The 23,909-nt window shown below is 47.7% G+C and overlaps 2 protein-coding genes across 3 annotated transcripts; both read right to left on the reverse strand.

Annotated features, from left to right (window-relative positions):
• Positions 1–4,188: 4,188 nt before the first annotated feature.
• Positions 4,189–6,153, reverse strand: RAX (retina and anterior neural fold homeobox). 2 transcript variants are annotated; one of them, XM_066182253.1, is made up of 3 exons: positions 5,895–6,153; positions 5,535–5,764; positions 4,189–5,005 (listed from the first exon to the last, which is right to left on the reverse strand). In XM_066182253.1, the coding sequence occupies exons 1-3, from the start codon at positions 6,151–6,153 to the stop codon at positions 4,553–4,555; spliced, it is 942 nt and encodes a 313-aa protein (XP_066038350.1). In that variant the 3' UTR covers positions 4,189–4,552. The 2 variants fall into 2 exon arrangements, with proteins under 2 accessions (XP_066038350.1, XP_066038347.1); XM_066182250.1 differs by having other exon boundaries at positions 5,886–6,153.
• A 7,384-nt stretch (positions 6,154–13,537) lies between these two features.
• On the reverse strand, positions 13,538–21,407 carry CPLX4 (complexin 4). Its single transcript, XM_066182254.1, has 3 exons — positions 21,191–21,407; positions 19,217–19,304; positions 13,538–13,977 (listed from the first exon to the last, which is right to left on the reverse strand). The coding sequence occupies exons 1-3, from the start codon at positions 21,355–21,357 to the stop codon at positions 13,750–13,752; spliced, it is 483 nt and encodes a 160-aa protein (XP_066038351.1). The 5' UTR covers positions 21,358–21,407; the 3' UTR covers positions 13,538–13,749.
• Between the last annotated feature and the right edge of the window lie 2,502 nt (positions 21,408–23,909).

Here is a 23,909-nt window from a genome sequence, read left to right on the forward strand (position 1 = left end):
GGGAGAGCTCCGGTGAGCCCCGGCCGTGAGGGGAGAGCTCCGGTGAGCCCCGGGACAGGCTGAACCCCGGCCGTGAGGGGAGAGCTCCGGTGAGCCCCGGCACCGGCTGAACCCCGGCCGTGAGGGGAGAGCTCCGGTGAGCCCCGGGACAGGCTGAACCCCGGCCGTGAGGGGAGAGCTCCGGTGAGCCCCGGCACCGGCTGAACCCCGGCCGTGAGGGGAGAGCTCCGGTGAGCCCCGGGACAGGCTGAACCCCGGCCGTGAGGGGAGAGCTCCGGTGAGCCCCGGCCGTGAGGGGAGAGCTCCGGTGAGCCCCGGGACAGGCTGAACCCCGGCCGTGAGGGGAGCGCTCCGGTGAGCCCCGGCCGTGAGGGGAGAGCTCCGGTGAGCCCCGGCACCGGCTGAGCCCCGGCCGTGAGGGGAGCGCTCCGGTGAGCCCCGGCACCGGCTGAGCCCCGGCCGTGAGGGGAGAGCTCCGATGCGCTCCGGTGCCAGGTGAACCTCGTGGCTGCGGCTGTTTGCTGTATCTCAGTCGCACCGCTCTGCCCGGCTCTGCAATCCCAACCTTAGTGGGGCAGAAGTGTCATATGACAGAGGGATGACTGCCGAATGTCAGCCAATTTTGACATAATGCCTTGGCAGTACACAGAGATGCTCAGAGAGGAGACACAGTATTAAATCTACCAGAGAAACTGACTAATGTCAGCGTCCTGGTCTAACGAGCTTTTCATTTCGCCCTTTTTTTTTTTTTTTTTTTTTTTTTGGTATGTGTGTGTGTGTTTTGATTTGTTGGCTTGTTTTTTTTTTTTTTATTCCACTATTTTCTGTATGTTAGCATTTTGTGGGTGGGTACTCTGTGGCTGACAAACTGCTGAAGGAAGTCCCAAGGTTTCTAACAGTGACAAAGGAGGAGGGCTGACTGCATAGAGGAGAGAGGCTGAAACTTCTAGCTGAAGGGAATCTCCTTAAATTAATGCCTGTTGGGCTTCATAGTAAGTCCCTAGAGATGAGGAAAGATGTAACCAGGAGCTTTGAACAGCTACTGGAGGTATTTCAACAGTAAGAAATTGAACGTCCATAATTGAAATGCCTGCCAGATGTAGCCAGGGCGAATGAAAACAAGATCGTTCAGCTTTCTGCACAGAGGAAAGGAACAGTATTGCCCTCATCCTCAAGCGGCTAGTAACACAAATTCAAACTATGGCTGAGCACTTTGTGCTTCCATGTCACAGGGGCTGTGAGCTCCCATGGCAGGAGCACACACAACAGCCAGCCTGCTGCTCTGGAGGGAATAACAGCTTCTGAACCATCCAGCAGGGACTGAGGGTCCCTCCTGCACACAGAGACAGTTGCTCCACCGGGAAGCCAATGAACTAAACCTCAAGTCAAAATTAAAGAGCTTTGGTATATGCTAGTTTTCTTGAATACTGACAAGAATTTGAGCAGGGACAGGGAAAAGGAAGAGAGACCAGAGTACACTCTTGAGAACAAATTCCATCATGGCATTTTCCTCATAAGTATTCATTCCCCGGCAGTCTTTTATCTGTATTGTTCTTCCTTATAACTTCAGGTGCTGCAAAAAAGTCAAGTACGGACACTAAAAATACTATCTTGCTAATACAGTTTAAGCAAAAGAAGAAAGAGACCACTCAGAAGGCCATGCTAATAGCCTTAGCAAAGTTAGAGTAAAGAAGTGGTTAAGGATCTAGATGATTTAATCCAGTTTTAAGAAAAGGTTTTACAGTGAGCAATTAGATGCTGTTTAAGGAATTAATCGCTAATGGGTCATTAACTCTGACTGGTATTGTACAGTTAACAAGCCGAGGCAGGATTATTAGACTCAGCACCCAATTAAGGAGGAGAAGATATTTACAACAAAATGAACAAATGGGCTTTTAACATGAAATGGGACAATTTGAAAAAAAGTATAGGAACATGGAAAACTAGACAGGCTAGAAGAAAGATGTGTTTGCATATGCCTCTGTCTTTGTTTGCCCACTTACGTGTAGCTGGTAAAATACTCATTTTTAGCAATAAACTCAGAGCTTTCCTTGAAGGGCATGACTGCCAATCCACTTACAGGGTTCACATGTACAAGGTATAAGAGCTGTTAATATGCCAATAAAAGAACAACCACCATAGCTTGCCATAATCTTTATTTGTTTGCAGGTGCTGGATCAGGACCTTATTAAGAGTGAGCAGGTATCTTCAGCTGCTATTTCTGCTGCCCCGTCACTGTGGTTTTATCTACTGCCAGTCTTTGACTATCTCAAGTAACCAAGCATCAGCGCTGGTGACAGCTGATCAGGAAGTCAAGGGCTTCTTTCCAACGGCTTTACAGGAGACAGAAGAACTTTAGGTAAGAGAAATGGAGGGTAGTAATGCCAAAATGTGGGAAAGCACTATTGAAATCTTGGGGAGTTGCTTATTAACCATGAGAAATAAGCACAGGTGAGAACTTCAGGGCAGCAATTTAATGTGCTCACCTGCAGGAGGGTTTTCAGCTTCAGAACCACAGCTGGACTGCAGCCAAGTAATGACCAGAGAGATTGTTCCTACCCTGAGAAGGAAGAGTGTGCAGAGCCTGTGCAGTCACTCGTTAGTGTGTGTCTCTCGCTGACACAAGCCAGGCTATGCAGGCACTTCCCAAGCACACCAAGAGAAGTCCTTCTCTTGCAGCCACCAGAAAAGCCATGCCTTCTTGCAAGGTGATGCAAGCAAAGCTCACCTGTGAAAGGACCACTAGAATAAGGCCTAAAAACTGAAGCAATACAATTTCGGTTCTCCTTCTTTTACTCAGGTGTCCTTACTAGAAGTTAGCAAAATACCTCCCTGGTCCTGACAGCAATGGCAGTTCTTTTCCTGGCAGCACTTCCTCTCTCTGCCAAGAAAGCAATAAGAAGTGTGCTGGGAAGGGTGGACACGGCCACAAATGCACACACAGTAGAATTGTCAAGTTCACGGCCCAGCAGGAGAGTTTTCCCCAGCAGGGCATCATTTCCCCCAAATTCAGGGGGGACCACTCACTTGGCTTCCCTGTATGCCCCGGACAAGCGCACCTCAGGGAAGGGAAGCTGGGGGTCCTGAACAGTGTGTGTGCTCTGGTCCAGACAGGCAGGTTGGATCTGCAGGGTGGCTGGGGACAGAGGAAAAGGCATTTGAAAACAAGAGGGATTCCTATTATTATCTGTAAAAGAAGCTCTCCATACAATAGATGGGGGCTGCTGCGGAGAAGGCTATGAAGGGATGTTTAGAAACTGCTGTCTAAGGTTAAAAAGCTCTCTGAAGTGAAGCTGAACAAAGCTGACATACTTGTTTCTGACAGGACTCTTAAAAGATACGCACAGATTGTGAAAATATAATTAGACGCCAGCCTTTGTCTGGCCACAACGAGTGGGAAATGGTGAAAGGAGAGGTCTCCCAGCCTGCATTGAATCATCCCCAGGACACAATGAGGGCACTTGTGAATCCTTCTCTCTTCTCTAATGAGAAACATTAATTGCCACAACCTCCCGAGTGTGTAGTGCACCCCATGCCCAGCAGAGGAGAAGGGGAGTTTCATTACAGCTTCTCAGCCCCATTACAGGCAGTAACGGAGATAATGAAAAATAAAGATGTCTCAGTTTTAGGTTCGGCAGCCTGGCAATGGGCACTAGGTGGGCAGGAGAGTGGGCATGGCCCAGCTCCGTGCCAGCCCCCGGGGGCTGTGCTGGGCAGCCAGAGCGGGCAGGATGTAGCCTGCCAGGCCCCAGCCGGGGGTCAGTGCCCAGCCAGAGACTGCCTCTCTCTCCTGGTGGGCAGCTGGGCTGCAGGAGGCAGGGGCCCTGGGGGTCCTGCCATTCCCCTTCTCTACAGAGGCAGCAAGGACTGTCACTGACTCCAGCCTGCAAAGAACACCTGAGCCTGGCACAGCTCCACAAGGGCAGTTGTGGGAGTGGTGTGCCTGGCCCAAGGACTGCCAGAGCTCCAGCCCCTCTGTGCCCACTCCCATCTGGGCACAGTGTCCACTGTGGGGCTGCAGCCCCCAGAGCCACAGCTAGCTTGGGCAGGGCTCTGTTGATGGAGGAGTACAGAGAAGAGCCCACAGCCAGGCATCTCCCACCCCTCTGTGCTTCACACGGAGTGGAAGGTCCAGCCCAAGATGCCCATTCAGAAACACGATGCACAACCTCCATGCAGGTGGTGCCATTTAATGATGCAAAAGCAGAACCCTCTCCCCAGGAACAGCAGTCCTGGGCTCCCAGCCATCTTACACAGCTCTTTGCCCTACTGTAGCTTTTATTGCAACTAAAGCATCCAGCCAAGGAGGGAGAGCAAAAGAGATTGTTCTTCCTAAGCTATGATCAGGCCCCGAACTCTTCAGGGGTCGTGGAAAAGGGAATTAAAAGGACCACAAAATACAAAAGCAAGTCAAGGCGTAAGGGAAAGGCTGGTGCAAGGGACGCCCTCCTGCGCCTGGCCATCCGTGGCAGCCAAGGCTGGGTGAGCGGGTCCCTCGGGTGTTCTGGGATGCGCCTGTCCCATGACTTTCTCCCAGGTGCTGAGATGGAGTTCAGATTGTCTGCCAGGGTTTGCCGATGGACTGGATGTGCTCCTTGGCCTTCAGCCGCAGGGCGGCAATGCTGGTGTTGCGTGGGTCAGCCTCTTCCAAAGGGAACTTGTCCACAAAGGTGGCCCCACACTGATAAGGCGGCGGCGGCCCCATGGCCCCCAGGGGCTGCAGCGCATGGGTCACTGCTGGAGAGTTCAGGAAGGGCGGTGGTGTGTAGCTGCCGGGCAAGCTCTGCGGCGAGGCCACAAAGCCAGGCAGGGTCTGCAGGGCTGTGCTGCTGGGCACCGGCGGGCTGAGCCACGTCTCCAGGGGCAGGCTGCTGCTCAGAGGACCCATGGGTGTTGCCTGCGGCGAGCGGTTGAACGAGAGGATGGGCGAGTCTTGCAACTTCATGGAGGTCACCTCCAGTTTCTCCTGCCGCCTCCACTTGGCCCTTCTGTTCTGAAACCAAACCTGCAAGCAGAGCTGTATCAGCCAGACCAGCCAGACCCCAGGCGGTGGTCAGAGGCTTGCCCCTGGCTGCAGCAGCGCACACAAAACAGAGCGAGGGAAACACGCCTTTCTGAGCTGCAGCAGAAGGGAATTTGGGGGGCTCGGGCGTTCCTCCACGACCCACAGCCCTGCACTAGATGGAAAACAGCCCCTCAGCGGAGCTGGCCCGCCCATCCACCCGCCACTGCCCTGGCACACAGCGGGTTCAGCGGCTCCGGGCCGTGACACGCCACTCAAAGGGCCGCAGCACCGACGACGCGGCTGCGGGACGCAGGTTGGCCCCGAGCCCCGCGCGGTCCCGCCGGCCGGGCCGGCCCGCGGCTGTGAGGCAGCCGCGCCCAGCGCTCCAGTGGGGCCCCGAGTGTGGCCGCTGCCGTGCCGCGGTCCCTGGCCCGCCCGCCGCATCGGGGCCGCTCCGGCCGCCGGGACCACGGGGCCGCGCCGAGCCGCGTCGGGCCGGGCCGTCGCGGGGGACCGGGCCGGGCGTTACCTGGACGCGGACTTCGGGCAGATTGACCTTCATGGCCAGCTCCTCGCGGCTGTACACGTCGGGGTAGTGGGACTTCTCAAAGGCACGCTCCAACTCGTGAAGCTGGTACGTGGTGAAAGTGGTGCGGTTTCGCCGGTGTTTCTTCTTGGGCTGTTCCTCTTCCGACGGCTTCCCCTCGCCGCTGCTGCCAGCGGGCAGCTCGGGGCTGGCGCTGCCGGGACAGTAGGGCTCTGCGAGGGGAAGACAGGGGGGTCAGCGGCGGGATGTCCCCGCGGGGCTTGCCCGAGAGCGTGGGGGAGCGGCGCCCACCCGTCCGCCCCCCGGCGCCGGGCGGTCGTCCACAGCGCTCACCTTGGAAGCGCTCGGCGCGGCCCTGGGGCTCGGCCGGCGGCGGCTCTCCGGGCATCTTGGGCAGGCAATGCCGGGGCCCCCGCCGGTCCGCCTCCTTGGCGCTGCCGTCGGGCGGGAAGGCGCCCAGCAGCCCGTCTTCCTTGGTGAACCCCAGGATAGCCTCGATGCTGTGCAGTCTCGACGGGTTTCCCCCGGGACTTCGCGCCGCCGGGGCGGCCAGCGAGAAGGCGCCCTCGGCCATGGCGAGCGGGGCGCCGGGCGGGTGCATGAGGCGGCCGGCCCGGGGCTCCGCCGCAGCGCCGCGGTCTCACCCGGCCTCCGGGCGGCGCGGACAAGTCTGGCACGGTGTCGCCGGGCAGGCTGGCCTCCTTGGGGCGGGGGAGGAGTGCCGGGGGGCGGTAGGCGAGAGGGAAGGCGAGGCCCCCGCGCCTCTTCAGCACGGAGGGGGAGGCAGGGTATCCCCCGGCCCCCGCCGGCCGCCCCGCCCCTCCCCGCCGCCCCGGCCCCGGCCTCAGCCCCAGACGGCGCCGGGCGATGCCATCCGGGGCCCCCGAGGCGAGGCGGGGCGGGGCGGCCCCCGCTGCAGCCGGGGGCTGGCCCGGGCCGAGCGCCGCGGTGGGAGCCCCGGGGCAGGGGCAGCGCTGTCGGAAGCCTCGGTGGGACGGGCGGCAAGAGGCGCGTCGGGCACGGGGGGACGGAGCCGGGACGGCGGGAGCCGCGGGAGCCGCTGCCTGGGGCGCGGTAAAGGGGACTCAGAGAACGGGACGGAAAGGGGCGGGAGCCCGGGGTGCCGGGCCGGAGGACTGCGGGTCCCCGGCACGGCAGCGCGCTGGTCGGCGGCTCTCGGAGCCTCGCCGTGTTTCTCTTGCCCGACGGCTACAGCCCACATCCCTCCCGGACGGTCTGTAGGTGCGTCGGTTTCACGGCGACCGCTCGATAGCTGCCCCGCGGGACTGTCTGCGGCCCCGGCCCGACTCAGGGGCGCTGGGGTAAACGCCGCTGCGCTGGCGCTCTGCGGGACACTCGCCCTGCGCCCGATTGCCTCCAACGGCATTTCACAGACCTGGTGCTTCTGGGCAGGATGGACGCAGGAGGCGGGCTCAGCCTTTCAGACTTCACAAACCCGAGGAAGCTCTAAACAATATTTGCGGGGAAGTTTTCCGGTATGCTGCTATAGGACAGAGCCTGTGAGAAGACCTGATTCTGTGACCCTGTACTCCACGATGCGAGTGGGGCTGGGGGTGTAGCAGGCAGGGCATGGCTTCATGGGGGATGCACAAAATGTTTTTAGAGGTGAGGCAGGGAGCCAAACCCCACACATCACTTTGTACTTGGCTTGTGGAAGACGTGGACCCACCGTAGGACCGACCAGGTAACAGCGTCCCGTCTCCTGCATCGATCTTTTTCCTGCTTCTGTCTTTCTCTCATTTTATCACTTTTCACACTTGCACTTCCCAGTTCCTTCGAGGCACCAGCTACCTTTTGTCCCGGATTGTTTACATGACAAACCCAGTAACATCCAGAGTGGTTTTCAGTCTACACTTAGCTTTGAAGATGCTTCCACTTGAAGCCTTAGGAGAGTGTTATGTGAAGGAAAAACACCACTGCTGCTGCTCGTTCTTCCAGATATATTAGCTAGTCTAATAAGTATGACCTCTCAATAAATTTGCATTTTCTTATTCCCGTTCTGCCCCAACAGGCTCTATATCCTGTAGATTTTCCCAGAGGAATCACTTTAAAGATTGGCAGTGCTTGTTTCTGCCAGTGTCCACACCTTTTGCAGGTTTATGTTCTGATGTCCCAAAGTTGGTTTCTTTTAGGGGTGCGGGGCTTTTCCTAGCTCCAGGTGAGGTTTACCTTCACTAACTGCTTGGGGCGGTGGTTTGAGGCTGAAACAACTCAGACGTCCTTTTGCACAGAGGGAAGGGGCTAACAGAAGAGATAAGAAAAGGTTAGTGGGGCTTTTGTGGACTATAAAAAGCCAGTCAAACCATTGTAGGGACATTGGAGGGTACTCAAAGCAATCAGCCAGGGGTCATTGTGTTCCTTTAATCTACATGTGTGTTTCCCAGGAACTCTATTAGTGAAGATGAATGAACTGTTCGATGTTCCTAATTTCTTCTAATTTGAAGCTGGGGGTTTGCAGCACTCAAAACAAACACAAAACACACCTGTCCCTCCAGAAGTCCTGGGCAAAAATAGGAATCAGTTTTGCTTGTTGTAGCTAAGAAAGATAGAAATGTGAGACGAAGGAGCAAAAACCCTTTAGTCAGTGCCACAAAGGCAATTGGATCCTGGCACAGATGCTGCTTTTGGGGTACCCGTCAAAGTTGTCAGTTACAGTGTCAGTACTCGATTTTTTTTCCTGTTCATCACAATATGAAGGCAGCAAAAAAGCCTTCCAGCCCTGAAGCAGCGTGCTTGAGTCCCCCACTGGATACAAGAGACCTTCCTCCTTGACAGAGAAGGCTTCTCTTTCCTCAGCAGTAGAATACATCACTTGTGTTTTCCATACGGAGTTACATTTGTCACTCTAGCATCCTCCTTGCAGGCGAGTGGAATTGTTGGAAGAGGAAGCCCCTCCCTTGATCCCAATTTGAAAAAATACCTGAAAAAAAACCCCGTAAACCTGTAGCAGAGCAGAGAGAGCTCTGACTCTTCCAGGTCTAGATCTCTCTTTTCTCTCTTGCAATGCTTCAGGCACAGACTGTGATACGCATGGGGCATTACAGTGCTCCAGGGAGGGAAGAAGTCTAATGGTTCCTCTGATTACACAGAGGGTTTAGATAGGCAAAGAATGGTAACTGAACATTTCCCTTTGGGTCTGATGTCCTGGCTGTCAATTGAATCCCTTGCAGCCCTCTGGGATATGTATTGTGTTAGTATGAAGCCTCAGAAACTGATCCTGTGTTACATCACAGCTTTGCAAAGACCACTGTCCTTGGGAAACTTATGGGGGCAACCAGAATCAAATTTGAGAGTATTCTTTAGGGGATGAAACAGGCAAGGTTTGTTGCTTCCCTTTCCAAAGGATACCCCCCATTCCATCATCTTTTTTATTTTTTTGCAATGTATTGTTAAAATTTCTGAAGTTACGCTTGAAAGTAACAAAAGTTCTCTAGATGGACAATCTGTAAAGTGCAGCTGTCTGCTGTACCTCCTTCCTGTACATGTACAGTGAAGACTAAAGAGACATAGTTTTCATCCTGTAGTCGCTGTTGAGACATACGCATGGGACATAGTTTCACACAGTGAAACCAGCACCATAAAATGCCACAGATTCCTGCTTCCTTTTCTCCTGCCTTTTCTTTATGTCCAGATGAAATAATTACTGCCTTGCAGAGCAGAGATTTGAAGCTGAAGTCATGCTGCAGGAGAGATGTCACTCTCCAGACCAAAGATGGGCAGCAGGGAGGGCCTCCCTGAAAGATAAAAGTCCAAGGTCAGACAGCAAATCAACAGGAGGGAAGCAAGGAAAAGGAGGAAATATTCACCTAGAGGGAACCTGTACCCTCCTGCAGTTTGCATGCTCTGTATCATCCAGCAAATTGTTAAAAACAACAAAAAAAGGATTTGGTTTTTTCCTCCCCAAAAATTCCTAAGGGTGCAGTTTCAGAACCTTCTTGAGAGCATAATGCATGAGGAAGATGCTGCCTCCTCCTGTCACTGCATCACTCACACCTTTCTTGTTTTTCTGCTGAGACTTTTCTTGATCTGCTGGGGATAATCAGCCGTGTTTTCTCCACCTCCCAGGGTCTGGTCTGGCAGGAGTTGCACAGAGATCTTGCTGTCCTGCTGTCTGTCGGGGCTGTGGGTGTGGAGTAGGCTCTGGGAGCCAGGCAGCCCTCTCTGGTGGGAGCCCCCTGGACTGGATGCGAAGGCGCTGGCATTTAGGCTTGCCATGCTTGGAGGGAAGGAGAGGAGGTTCATGCTATAAGGCAATATTAATGCAATCCTTCTTTACTTGTTTTCCAATTAGCCTAATTGAATTCGGATTGCTTAAAAGTGGACACTAGAGACATTTATCTTGATGGGATGACGGTCTTGAGCTCCAGCGATCCTATTAACTCTAAGAACCCAAATCCCAGGTAGGGGCCATCCAGCAGTAGCTGCCATGTGACCTAACCCTTTAATCTACTCTTGACAAAGACACACGGACACACAGACATGTCCCTGTCCATTCTCACACGTGCATATCTGCATGCACAAGTGTACATGTGCACTTGTGCACAGATACGGACGCATTCTCAGGCTCACATACCAGCACACGTGCACGTGCACACACATGCAGTGGCTCCGTTGTGACCTATCCCCAGGGCTAAGCACCTTGAGAGCTGCATGTAGCTGGGGTGGCCCCACCACCTCCTACACATGTGCTGCCCCAGGCCTGTGGCTGGTGGCTGAAAACGGGAACAGCCGGTGCTGGAGGGGTGAGTCCTGCAGGTGCTGCCAGGAGCAGGCAGCCAACTCCAGCAAGCTGAAGATCAGGCTCCTGCTGAGGGCAGCACAGATTTGCCACCCTGCCCTGGCTCTTCCACTCCAGACTGAATGTGGTTGCTCTGGTCTAAGGCAGACCTTAGGTGGTGCCTAAGGCAGCTCACTGGCAGCTCCTGTGCCAGCAGCATTTCAGTGGGGCTGGGTCCCATCCTGCGCCAGTCCCAAGCCACCTCCCAGTCCCACTTGTATCTGCCAGCCCTGAGAAATTTTTTTGGAATCTCATTAATCGTTTGTTTGGTGGTTCTGACTGTACTTTCTTCTCTGACCCTTTAAACTGTGAAAATGCTGATCCTATATCTGCTGACAAATTTAATTAGATCCTTTAAAGCACCAGATGCTTTCAGTAAGATTTTCGGGATGTCCCAGGCATATTTTAATTCAAAGGTCAAAACCCTCAGGCTTGTTTATTTAGATGTTTTATAGATAGGACAATTCAGTCTGAAAAGCAACACAACAGTGTGGAGATACCACCTAGATATATACCAGTGTAGAGGGAAATGCATTGAGCCTCACAAACCTCAGGCTGATTGAGCTGAGCTGGTGACTATTTTATCTACTTTATGTAAAGACCTCCTAAAGGACCCCACTTGTCTTTCCACATAGATAAATAGATTCTGTGGTGCCATGTGAGAGCAGAATCCCAAGAGGAAAAAATCAGGTCAGAAGTCTTGGTGGTTTTAGGCAAAATAGCTCTGATGCTTGAGGGACCTGCTGAATATAGGTTTTCTTCACTAGAGAAATTATCTGTTGGATGAGAGCCATTTAATGCACCAGGACATCCTCTGGAAAAAGCAAGGAAGGTCAGAACTTGTCAACTCAGTGTTTCTTAGGTAAGAAATAAATGAGCAAGAAGAAAATGCATATTTTCTTAATGCTGCAATGGGGAAAATATTGGATAACAGGTTTTCAAGCAAGTCTGCTCAGTTTATATTTGAAGAGTGATTGACGGAAGAACTTTCCCAAGCTGTATTTGTAGGAAGGAGTCTCAGCTTCCTTTTACTGTTAGCAAACTGACTGTGTTCAGGGAAACTAGAAACTACCTACAACAACCTTTAACACATTGTCGGGAGGAGTGTTTTTAGAAAGTGCTTGTGTGCTCAGCAGAAACCTTAGGGAAAAACTGGCAATCAACTTGAAAATAGGTGAAAGACTTAGAAATAAATGTATTTGCCAAATCAATGTAATTTGCCTGAATCAATCCCGATCCATATGTGCTGAACACACCATGCTGCCCTCCCTGGTTTTTTGCACACATGGAGGCAGGACCCACTGTGACTGTCAGTGGTAAGGCAGTAAAGGCAGCAGCTCTTCTCTGGCCTTTTTCTCTATGTCAGTGTTTGTGCCAGTGCACCAGGAGGTGGTCAGAGGACTTTCCCTTGCCACCTTGTCACCCAGGAGCTGTTGGAGCAGGAGAGAGGGGAACCTCTCTGCCTTGCCCTTCTCTCTGCCTTGCCGCAGAGGTGACTTTGCCTAAAGGAGAATTTGGCCTCCTTTCCAAGTGACCAGTAAAACACTGCAGGCATAGCACAGGTTCACATCCTCCCTGAGATTCTCTGTCTGTCCCTTGTCCCTGTCCCCGTGTAGCTGTGGGTGACTGCTGACCCCTCTGCAGGGACAGGGACCATCCCAGGCAAGTGTGGGAAGACGCTCTGTCCTGCTCAGGCTTGGTGGGCTGCCTGCTGCAACCATTGCTTTACTGTGGAACCTGTGTTATCCAGACTTTTCCTGTGCCTCTTCCTGGAGACAATTCCTCCCTGGTGGTGATGGGACCTTCCAGGATCCATGGGAGACCTAACTTCTCTCCACAAAGTCCTGTAACTCCCTGGGGCTTGGCAGAGCCCCCAGTGCTTTATGGAGCTGGAGGACATGACCCAAAGCAGGCAATGGGGGCTCAGCACAGAGTGATTTTCACACCTGGAGTGTGCTGTGGTTGTATCTTGTGCAGTTCACAAACCGATACCTGAGGCCAAGATCAAAGAAGAAAGGAGAGGAGAGGAGAGGAGAGGAGAGGAGAGGAGAGGAGAGGAGAGGAGAGGAGAGGAGAGGAGAGGAGAGGAGAGGAGAGGAGAGGAGAGGAGAGGAGGGAGGGAGGGAGGGAGGGAGGGAGGGAGGAAGGAAGGAAGGAAGGAAGGAAGGAAGGAAGGAAGGAAGGAAGGAAGGAAGGAAGGAAGGAAGGAAGGAAGGAAGGAAGGAAGGAAGGAAGGAAGGAAGGAAGGAAGGAAGGAAGGAAGGAAGGAAGGAAGGAAGGAAGGAGATCAATTATACTTAGTGTATTTGTTAATTTAAAATGAGTATTTTTACTTGATTGGCTGGAGACAGAAAGAGAGAGAGAGAGAGAAAGAGACTTATAAACCTGTAGGAAGATGCTACACATATTCATTTCCAAATATAATTCTTAGGCTTCTTCTTGGAGAACTTACAAAGCCATTCATTTTATAGAATTCCTTGAGAGTAGCAGCCTGCTATGTCTCACAGACACAGGCAGATTTAACAATAGTGAGAGCCATGCCTTTCCTCAGGTTTGGGTGCTCTACCCTGGCATAACCCTCTATGTTTAGCCTTCAGTGGAGACAACTCGCAGGATCAGCATGGGGAGCTGGTTTTAGCCTTGTGCTGGTACCCCAAGCCCCAGATTTTGGCACACAAAGCAGACAAGCAGAGGGTCACTGCTGTCCCTTGATGTTTGAAGTGTCTTTAAGAGGCTGGGAAATGAAAGCAGACTGGAGAAGCCTGCACTGCTCCAGAGCAGGGCTCACTGAGCTGAATCAAGCCTTACTTTCCTACAAGTCCCCACTCAGTGTATATGACATTTTTGACCCAAGCTGTTGAGTTACATACTTCACTTTTTGTCTTTTGCTACACTTAGCACAGAGGTGATTTTTTAAAAATCAAGGTTTTGCAGCAAATTAATATCTGAACACTGTGTTTGCCTCAAGATGTTTGAAACAGATGTGTTTTTATAAGAAATATACGTGTTTATTTCTGAAAGCAGGATTAAATGAGCGGGTACCTCTATGTGATGTATCAGAAGTACAGTTTTGTTCAAACATACACATTTAATAGCGTTTCAATCACATGGAAAAAATGGAAAAAGGCACATTTTTTCCCCATTTTTAACTTCTTTAAAGCCATTTTTTTTCCATGGGGGAAAAAGTTATGTTCAAAACTGAGGATCAGTTCTAACTTCCTTCTAGGCAGTCCCAGCAGGTAACTTTTTACTCTCCCCTCAGGGTTTTAAGTCTCTCTCTCATCACTTTTCTATATTTACACTGAATGCTATAGAGCTACGTGCATCCCTCTGCCTGCTCTCCCTCTGCAGCCCCAGCAACAAGACTGAAGTTACAGCCCTTGGGCAGTGGTGGCTCTTCTACATCATGGAACATTTCTGCTCAGCTGCCTGTTTCATCTCAGTGAAGGTGGCTTGTGCCTTTTCTTTGATGGCATCCATATCCATGTTCTGGATGTTCTGCAGCTGGCCCAGGATAGAGTCCTTGTCCTCTTCCTCCTCCTGATCTTCTGCCACCATCTTCTGAAGGTCTTCTGGCAACCCCACGTCATCTCCAGCCATCTGTATTTGGTTCTCATCCAATTCACTCTAAAGCAGGAAATAAAACCAGCAGATGAGAATATTTCTGCTCTCCCGGGATCTACCAATCAGCCTCTTGTTTTGTTCTTTTTTTTGGTTTTTAGGGAGAACCAAAACAGATGCACAGATTTTTCAGTCAATTTTTTTGGGTGCAACTTGTGAATTCAGGGCCTCAATCAGCCTCCATGAAAGTTCTAAGCTTTTTTGGACAATGTCAATTGTATTTCTTTAAAGGGCTTCAGCACTGTCAAAACTGAAGCCCTAAGTGTCACTTGCCATTTTAGAAATCTTTGCCATGGCGATACTGCGGGAATTCCATTCCAAGTTATTTGTATGCCCCAAAACCATGCTGCAGGACACTACCGAACCTGTCAGCTGCTGTGTCTGTCAGCTTCTGGTCAATGAAGCAAGAGCTTTAGAAAAGCTGTGGTACCATTTCCTTATTCAATTGCTGGAGGAGGAGGGGGGGCATGGGGGGGGGAATTTTAGGTATCAGCAGTAAACTGAAGCCTTCTGGAAGAAGGATGCATTAAACTTCAGAATTAATTACTGGTAAAAGGGTCCCCCATCTTCCCAAAGCATCTCTAAACTCTGTCTAGGTCTTTGGTTGGCCTCTCTGAGTTGTGATGAAGAGCAGAGGCTGTCTGGCACATAATCAGTGTTGCAGTGCTGGTAAGTGGGGTAATAGAAGGACTTGGACAACAAAAGAGAGGAGGGAGGTTGGTTGTGAGTCTGAGAAAGCAAAAGGAGACAGGAGAAGAAACTGGTTAAGCAATTAAAAGGGCCGAGATGCAGCAAGCACTACACACTTGCTTCCTGCCTGCCCACTGAAACACCCCATCAGTGGAATTATGTCAATTTTTCAAACAATGGTGATTTTGTTCACGTTTTCTGGTGGATTCTGATGGATCCAGAGTTCAGAAGAACAGGATATTTTGACACAGTTCACACATCAAAGATAAGCATTAATGCTTCATTACCTCTCCAAAATTAAGCATGACAGCAGCAAAGGCCTGATATGAATAAGCAGCAATGCTATCAGCAGGAGGTGTTTTTTAGAGTGAGGGGTCTGGGCTTTGCATGAATGAAAGGACAAATGAATGCAAGGACATATATGAGCAATGTCTGTGTTGTTGCAGGCCTTAGCAAGGACAGGCAGACTGGGGGTGGTCGGCTGCATAACCACTATTTATGGTTCCATATTTCCACACTTTATGTTTTCAATGGCTGTGTCTCCCTTTAATGTGATTTTCCCCTGTATCTCCTGTGAAACTGTGGAGAGTTCTAGCAGAATTGTTACTATGTGGATAAAATGGGTGAGGACATCTCTTCACCTTTTTGGGTAAGGGTTGCTGCAGTCAGATCTGTGGGAGCTGGAAACAATCTCCCAAACAGAAGTGGTATTTTTTTATCGATTGTGTAGCAGGAAAAATTGTGTTAAGCTTTTATTCAGCAACTGATGGCTATCAGAGGAGTTAGCCCTTTTGAAATCCTCACCAGTAGCAGTAGAGGATGATAAAAAAATGTGATTACTGAAAAAGTGCCCCTATTCAGACAATCACATATGTTCTTTCCTTTAGAATTATTTCTAAATTAAGGCATCATCACTGCACGCTGCTCTAGTGATTTACATCTTTGGCAATGTGAACAATTGTCTAGCATGTTCCTGCACCAAAGCCCACTGTCCTGTGGAAGTCTGAGATGCGATGTGCAATAGTTTGGGACTTCAAAGTGTTCTCTGACCAAAAAAAGAATATATTGAGATACAGTCTAAAGCAGTACAATTCTGCCCAAGCCACCTGCCTCTACCCATTTGACATTTAGCTTTAATAGACCTAGGATGAGCTTCAACAGGGTGGGGTTCCTGAACAAGAAGCAAGGAAGCACACGATACATGTATGGCCTCCTCTCTTCCTTCTAAAATTTGAGTATTTGATTCTTGTTTGCTTTGATTTGAAATGGAAAAGTGAACAGAGAAGCAACATGTGTTCTACTAGATTAAATATGCCTGGCACTGGTCTCTTGCCCCAAGGCCAGCTGGCCTGGAAAAGCCCACTGGGATGCTATTGAACTCTGTTGCCCTATCAAACAGGGTGGTCCCATCTAACTGCCGATTGGGAATGCCTGTCCCAACTCCCAAACTAGCCGTGGGAACTGCCTGGGAGAGTGCCCAGGCCAAAACTGGGTCAGACATTATTCTGACAATTCCACAGCATAGGCGATAGAGTCCGAGTGCATGGTAATATTTTTTGACCCCGATTATGCATCAGATGCAGTCGGTCCCAGATGTGTTTTGCTACAGATACAATAGATTTCTTAACATATACAATGATACACAGGTAGGTGTGAGATGAAAACCGTCTAAGTATCTGCTTTGTTACAATTTGATGGTAAAGTCTTCTGCCCAAATTAAGGTGCAAAGGCCCAGTTCAAGGATATCAACTTTATTTTGTAGCATTAAGTGTGTACAGAAAAGAGAAAGAAGGTGAATGAGAGAGAGAGAGGGAGAAGGATTAAGACAGTGCAAGCAGGAGATGGTCACCATCTGATTTAACAGGGGAAATTCCTTCTCTGGCTCCCACAGGTGAAGGATACAGTTTAGCATTAGACAGCTCCATGCCCGCCGGCCAGGAAAAGCAATTTCCCTCAGGGAGAGACAGCTTCTTTCACTGAAAGTTTTGTCAAGCTCCCTCAAAGGGAGACGACGCCCTCCAGGCGGGGAGAACAATCAAAGTTTGGTATTGCCTGTTAAATAGCATTTTCGGTTCTCTGAACAATGATGTTAAAGTCTTCTGTGCAACTTAAGGGACAAAGAAGAGCAAATGCTGCTTTAACCCTGCTTAAATGAAGTCTGCTTGTAAACAAAAAAGATCAAAGCTCACAGACTAATCCACAGGGGAACCAAACTCTTTTCCAGCATGGCTGTGTCATGTACTGCTTTCCTTATGCCTAACTTAGCCTGTCATAACATTTACCTATGCTGATATGCAGAGATCCTTAGGTACCTGACTCCAGACCTTATCCTGTCATTTATCACTTATGATGCACCAGTAACATATAAAATCAGAGCTCACCTTGCCTTGACCTGCAGGCGAGACTTAAATTAGCAACGCAGCAACACCACCATCCTTGTGCTGCAGGTACCTCACAAGTAGGTACGAGGAGCCTAATGTTGGAACCAGCAGCCTTCCTCCCCAGAAATACCCTCAGAGTATCCAGAGATCACAGCCTGGAGCACAGGGCTGGTGGGTGGGGACTGCTCCCTCCTGACACTGGAACTCTGTTTCTCCACAGCTTACCATCAACTCATGCCCCCGTGTTTATACCTTGCAGAAATTCATTGATTACCGAATCCCACTTCAGGAAAAAGGCAGCAAGTGGATAAGAGAGTTTGGTGAGTTTTGTTGTTTGTTTTGTCTTGTTTTAAATCAATATTATTATTAAAATATTAATGTCTGTATTTATATAATTTTTAAAAATGTTTTGTATGAATGTGATGCACTGGATATGCCAAAGATGAAAAAGCTGTCCACAGATCAAATGTCTCATGGCTAAAAACATCTTTCTGATGACAAACCTAAGTTGACAACTCTGTTAATAGGATTAGGTTCATTAAGGGTCTACTTTCTCTTATAAATCTGGCCCAGATAGCATGGAGCTTTAGATTTTACATGGCAAAGGGGCCCTGCTTAGTCCTGAATTTCATGCTTTTACTTAAAATGCTTGCTAGTGATTGATACTGGTAATATTCAGTGTTTCTAGCCCATACTAGGCTACCTGAAATTAGTTTCAATTTTCAAAATATTTAACGCATTACCACAAGTCTGAGAGCAATTTGCTGCCAGAATGTTGTATCATAGCATTGAAATTTTTTCAGGGACATATAGCATGCATAAAATAATTTCATTTTCTTCCTGCTATAACATGTTTTCATAAGGGCTGATGAAACCAAGAAATGTTATATAGGGGGAAACAAATGCAGGAAAACGTACCTTGCAATATTGTTTTCTGGCTTAGAGCTACCCTCCTACCTTGGAGAAAAGTCTTCTATTGTTATTATTGAAATATGGTCCCAGAGAGCACTTAGTGCATGACAAAGCCAAGATCCTTCTGGAGGTGGGTCAGATCACCATCACATACTTGTGTGTCTATGAGGTGCTCAGGCAAGGGGGACCGGTGACCTGGACACCATCTCGAGCTGAAAAAAGCACTACAAGTGGGAGAATTTGAAAACCAGACACCCAGCTCCACTGATGTTTAGTGCAGACCTGGGCACTCAAGTGTCCTGGAGCTTTCCAAAGCAGCCCCTCTTGGAGCCGAAATCTCTGGCGAGACGCGGGGCAAAGGCTGCTCAGGAGCTGCCTCAGCGTGCATACGCCTCCAAAAGGAAAGCAAAGCCTAATGATATTTTACTCCTCAGCTGCTAATTAAAATGCTGGTGTTTAGAGACTTAGGCCTCCAATCCAATCAATCACTTAAAATCTTGGACTTAATTTTTTTGCATAATTAATCTTCCTGTAATTAAACTCACCCTCAGGGCATGTTGTCCAGCTAGAGCATGAAAGAACCAGGCTCTTAGGGGTGAAATACATCTTACCTGAGTTCAGCTGTCACCTGGCCTCCCTCTGGAAGAGACACAGCCTCTGGGAGGTGACCCAACTCCACCTTAAATACTTATTTAAAAGTTTGACTACGTGAGGCTACAAGTACTGGTCTCTTTCTGTTGGTGATGAGTCCCTGAATTACTTGTTTGGATTAAGCACTACATTTTTTTAGCAGTTAAATTTACAAGAGATGGATTCTTTGCCTTCCTCCATTTTAATTAATCAAAGAGCACTGGAAAGTACTGATTAGAAAGTGAGTGGTAATGACTCAGGGCTGGCAGGTGAGTAATACATATAAACTCTCAAATTGCTAAGAACTACCATGCATATCCTCAAGGGGTATAAATGAAATATGCCAACATCTTCCCAATAGTGACAGGTCAGAGCAAATGTGTGATCCAAACCCCTGGAAAGAGTACTCTGTCCTGTATCACCTCTCTCCTGCCCATGGCAGAAGCTTACAAAATAACACAATTGTTTAAAAATTATTTTAAATAAGTTTCTTGAAGCTTTTGCTTTCGATATTTTGGTTTTCCTGGAAATATTTGACAGTGCTGGGATCACTAAAGAGAAAGGAATGGGCAGTGTAAAATTGGTTGAAATTTGGTCTCTGGACTAGATGAGCTCATGAGCTGCAGGCTTACCTTGGGCAGTCTGTACTTTTCTCTCAGGTGAACCCTCAGAACTGCTCGCTCTGCTTTTTTCTGTGCAAATGCTGCATCTCTTTCCATCCTGGGAATCAGAAAAAATGTTCCTTCAAGATGCTAATAAAACCAGTCTTTTGCACTGAACCAGTTTCTTGGCTGCAAAAAGCTACACACGGGAGTTATTCCCCAGGATAAGTAACTTGTCCAAAGGCACTAAAGGAGCAATACCAATAAAGTGATGCCAAGGGGCCACACTTCCTGTGCTTCTGTCACCTGTGGATTTTCCTGGTCTTTCTTTGTGCAGTCATTGTTTCACAAGGGCAATGAATTCTAAGACTTCCCTGTATGGAAAAGCACTGACTTCATCTGTGATGTTATAAAATGTTTTCATTAGATTTAAGAACTGGTCCACACCATTTTATTTTCTTAGATTACATATGTATTTATTTGCAAAATGTGTCCTCTCAAAGATTTTTGGTAACACTTGATAACACTTACCTTTCACCCCTCTCTCCCTTTAATTTCTTTTTTCCCTGGTAGCATTTTCATGGAAACTCTATTGCAAAATTGAGTATAGGTATTTTGGCACAAAATATTCCAAAGGGAAATATTACTTTTCCTCTGCTTCCAAAATGAATTTTTGGATTTCTCTCTCTTTAAAAACAAAACCCCCACAAACAAACCTAAAATCTGAGAAGAACCCAGCACCTCGTTGGTTACAGGTTCAAAACTGCCTGAGCACAAGTTCAGCAAGGCATATTTACTTTTCTGATCTCTACTCCTGCACAGCTGAACACTAGGCAAAATCCAGGGAGCCCTGAACCAGGAACATGCTCTGCCCATGTCAGAGATTTCAGACACAGGACCACATCTCATCCTGAGATGATTTTATTCTCTTAGAGTTTCTAACTGTCCTGCAGGGGTACTCCTGCCCTGCTTCCTCAGTACAGTTCAGCAGGGAAAGGACACACGCCCCACTTAAAAACACTATGGAAGTAATTTTTTTCCCCAGGCATTTCCCTATCCCAGGAATCCTGTATTTCCTCTCAGTCTCCATAAAGCATATTCCTCCCAGCAGATGGTCATTTCCCTTTTAAATATCCCTTGACAAAAGGCAGAGCAAAACATTCTGTGCTTTTTTTCCAGACCAAATGACACCCCTTCAGGGCTTCCTGATAGAAACGTCTGATGCTAAATACAGACCTGGATACCTCAAATTCCATCAGTCATTAACCTGGCACCTATAATCATCTTACAAGCAGGATTTACACAACCATTATGTAATTGACCATTAGAGGAACAGATGCATTCGAGATTTAAAAGTCAATCGTTTTATTTATAATTATGCATGGTTTGAACTCCTACACATGCCAACTCCTCCATTTTACTCATTTTCATAAACACAGCAAGTGATAAAGATTGTCTTTGCAGACAAAAACTGAGATTTAACAGATTTTAAAGTTCTGCTTTATTTAGTAGATTTTTAGAAAAAAAACCCATCTTAAACCTTTGCTCAAGATAAATGAGCACTCAGTACTTTTTCAGGTCTGCCATAATAAATGTGGACAACAAAATATTACATATTGAAAGTGTACTCCACACGGAGTTTTAGGAGAATTAATCACGTACATTTGAGAATTAAATCCTGCACTACAAACATCTTGGAAAATTTTTCTAGATAAAGTAACATTACCTAGGAATGAGTCCAGCCTGTCAAGCTGTGGGGATAGCAGGAAAGCATAGGAGAAAGTTGCAGGATAAGAGGGGGGGGACAGGTGACAGGAAGAGGGAATGTAATATTTTATAATTTCTAGATGGTGAACTTTTATTTTGGAAAGTCTTTTTAGCAAAGATTTATCTGCTTTAAAAACAAAACAGTGAAGAGCTGCATGTTTGGCTTTTTCTTGGGTTATTTTTATCTGCACAAAGTTACTAAGAATCAGTACTCATAGTAAGGGAACGGGTACTCACTTCTCCTCAACCATTTGCTTTTGATATTCCTCATACTCCTCTCTGGTCATTCCTGCAGCTGCTGCTGGATCAGAAGGAGTGCTTTCTTCTTTGCTTTCTTCCCCTCCACCTCCAAGTCCCAAATTCTTTACCTGGTTGCTCAACATACTTTTCATTAGAAAGGCCATCTTCTCAAAAAAAAAAAAAAAATTTAAAAAAAAAAATAGAGGAGCTATAAGGAAACAACTACAAGAAAGCCAAACAAAAAATGTTTTCAAACACAACAGTTGTAAGCGAGAGAGTTTCTACAGCCACATCAGCTCTTCAAGGGCACAGTGCTAGTGAAACGTGAATGCCAAAACCAGTTTGTCAGCCATAATCTGGATTAAAGAAAGAACTCCTTAATATATAGAGGCAGATGGTTCAGATTACCAAAAAAAAAAATCATTAGATGCAGCTACCTACTTTTTCCATTAATACTTTAAGCTAATTGTACACACACACAAAAATCAATTATAGTGTGCAATAGCATTTTGACATCTTCAGTCTTGAAGCTTGCTCTCGCTTTCACAAAGATCACAACATTCCCTGGATCTGAACTGAAAACTTGCCTGATTCAATAGCTGTAGTAAAATAGCAAAATTCAGGCTACTCAGTGGAAATCCCTCAGATGTGAGATTTGAAAACTTGCATTCTTCATTGAGCAAAACCCCTGATTCTTTTCATCCATGAATATCTCACCGAACAGAAATATTTTGTGTGGTTTTTCCTCAGCCCCTCTTCATATGGTTGGTTTATCTTGCAGATGAATGAGGCATCACTGCTATTATTACTTTTTTTCAAGAAAGTAACCCCAAAGAAAGCAAGTCAGATCTTCCTACTGTTCTTTTCCTTGTGTTTCTGTTAGCTCTTCCCCAGACTATCTCCATCTAGACCCCTGCTTTGGTGCTGCATAAGACACCTGCTGTTTGCAATCCTAACTGCTGATAAAGGATGAATAAATCTGAATCTGTATGCCATAAACCAGTCTGAATACCTTTTGGGTGTAGATTGTTTCTGTAGGTCCTCATCTTTCAAACCTTTAGTCACATCATTAGCCTCACCAGGTCTACTCAGGTGAAGATTTCCAGGATCTGTTACCTAGGTCATAGACTATTTTGGGAAAGAAAACGACCTGCTAGGTTTCCAAAGTTCATGAGTTTGGATTTTGAGCATTTATCCGACTGCATATGCCTTAATGCAACATTCTGGAGTTTTGATTATCTAAATGGTCCTCCCAGCACTCTCATAATTTCAATGAGAACTGAGAGATGGGAGGATTCCAGTTTGCCTAATGCCTTAATCTATATTACAGCCTTTCTAATTAAAGCAGACCTATTACTAGTACAAAAACCCAAAAACCACAAAATAAAACACAAACAGAAAAAAAGCCACAAAACAAACCCCTGAAACCACAAACAAACAAATAAACAAACAAACCAAAAAACACCCCCCCCCAGACATTCGGAAATCCTGGATTATTAATGACTAAACAAGAAACTATAACTTTCTGAAACTATCACTCAGAATCATGAATTCCAAGTAACAACTACTTCATCTTTATTTAAAATTCTCCTAGCTGGAACTTTGAAAACTGATTTTTCAAGGGTCTTCTCCAAGTGTATGGGAAGTGGTACCTGTTAAGCTTTGTGCTGTTGGTCTTTACTGGAAAGAAACTTCCCTGACTTTGCTGTAGGCTTTGATCCCTCTATAAATGTTTCTAACATAATTTTGTGCCTGCAAGTGATGCTTTCACAGGACTGAGCAAGGCAAGGACTGGCTTGGGGAGGGACTACCAAGAGGTCTTGCCCTCCAGCTCTCAACTTCACTATCTATAAAAGGCTTTCCCATATTAATTTTGAGATCAAAGATTAAAAAGGGCTTTAAAAGTTACTAGGCCTATTGGCACTGAAGCTTCTGAGAAACACAGGAGAGACTGGTGACAAAAGGCACAACACAGCCAGTACCCCCAGAGTAATTCTGTTTCAAGCAGGTGCTCTATGGAAGTTAAAAAATTTACTGCTTTTTGTTGATGACAGGAATCCCTGGCTTCATGAAAACATACAGACAGCAGCTAATTAAGTACTCATGTTGGCACTTCCTCTGCTTTAAATCTGTCTTTTCCCTCTAGCTGAAGTGAAATCAAATTTAAAGACTCTGTTCCTGTTTTATCTGATGAATATGGTAAAAGCCTGAGTTCCATACCCAAGGAACACACAGATCTCTAACCCCAGCACAGAACTCAGTCTTGAAACAGGCAAATTCCAGAGGGAGGCCAGCCCAAAAATGCCATCCAAACTCCCAATCTTTTCTAGATTCTGTATTCCTATCAGTCACATAATGCAAAAATACTTAGGTGATCTTAAAAGAACCAGGACTCTGCCCCCTGCTTCATCCCTCTACCAAGAGGGTGTTGCCTTTTCTAGCAGCTGGATCATCAGAAAGAAGTATTTAGGGTTTTGTCAGCTTGAATAGATTCAATTCAGGATTCCTCTCCTCCACTAACTAAAAATCCTACTCCTGGATAGGGAAAAATTACAGTCGAAGAGGGAATTCAGACTCAGAATGCCATTAACTCCCCAGTGTCAGGTAGAACTGAAGCCAGAACTGTAAGTGTTTTGACTCTGAACTGAGGGTGAAGAATGCTTCAAATACACTCACTTAGATTTCATGGACATGTACCAGATGAAAAGAAAAAGGC

This window comes from Chamaea fasciata, unplaced genomic scaffold (genome assembly GCF_029207755.1).
Source record: "Chamaea fasciata isolate MVZ Bird 193981 ecotype frontalis unplaced genomic scaffold, bChaFas1.0.hap1 SCAF_4, whole genome shotgun sequence".
Lineage (NCBI taxonomy): Eukaryota > Metazoa > Chordata > Aves > Passeriformes > Sylviidae > Chamaea > Chamaea fasciata.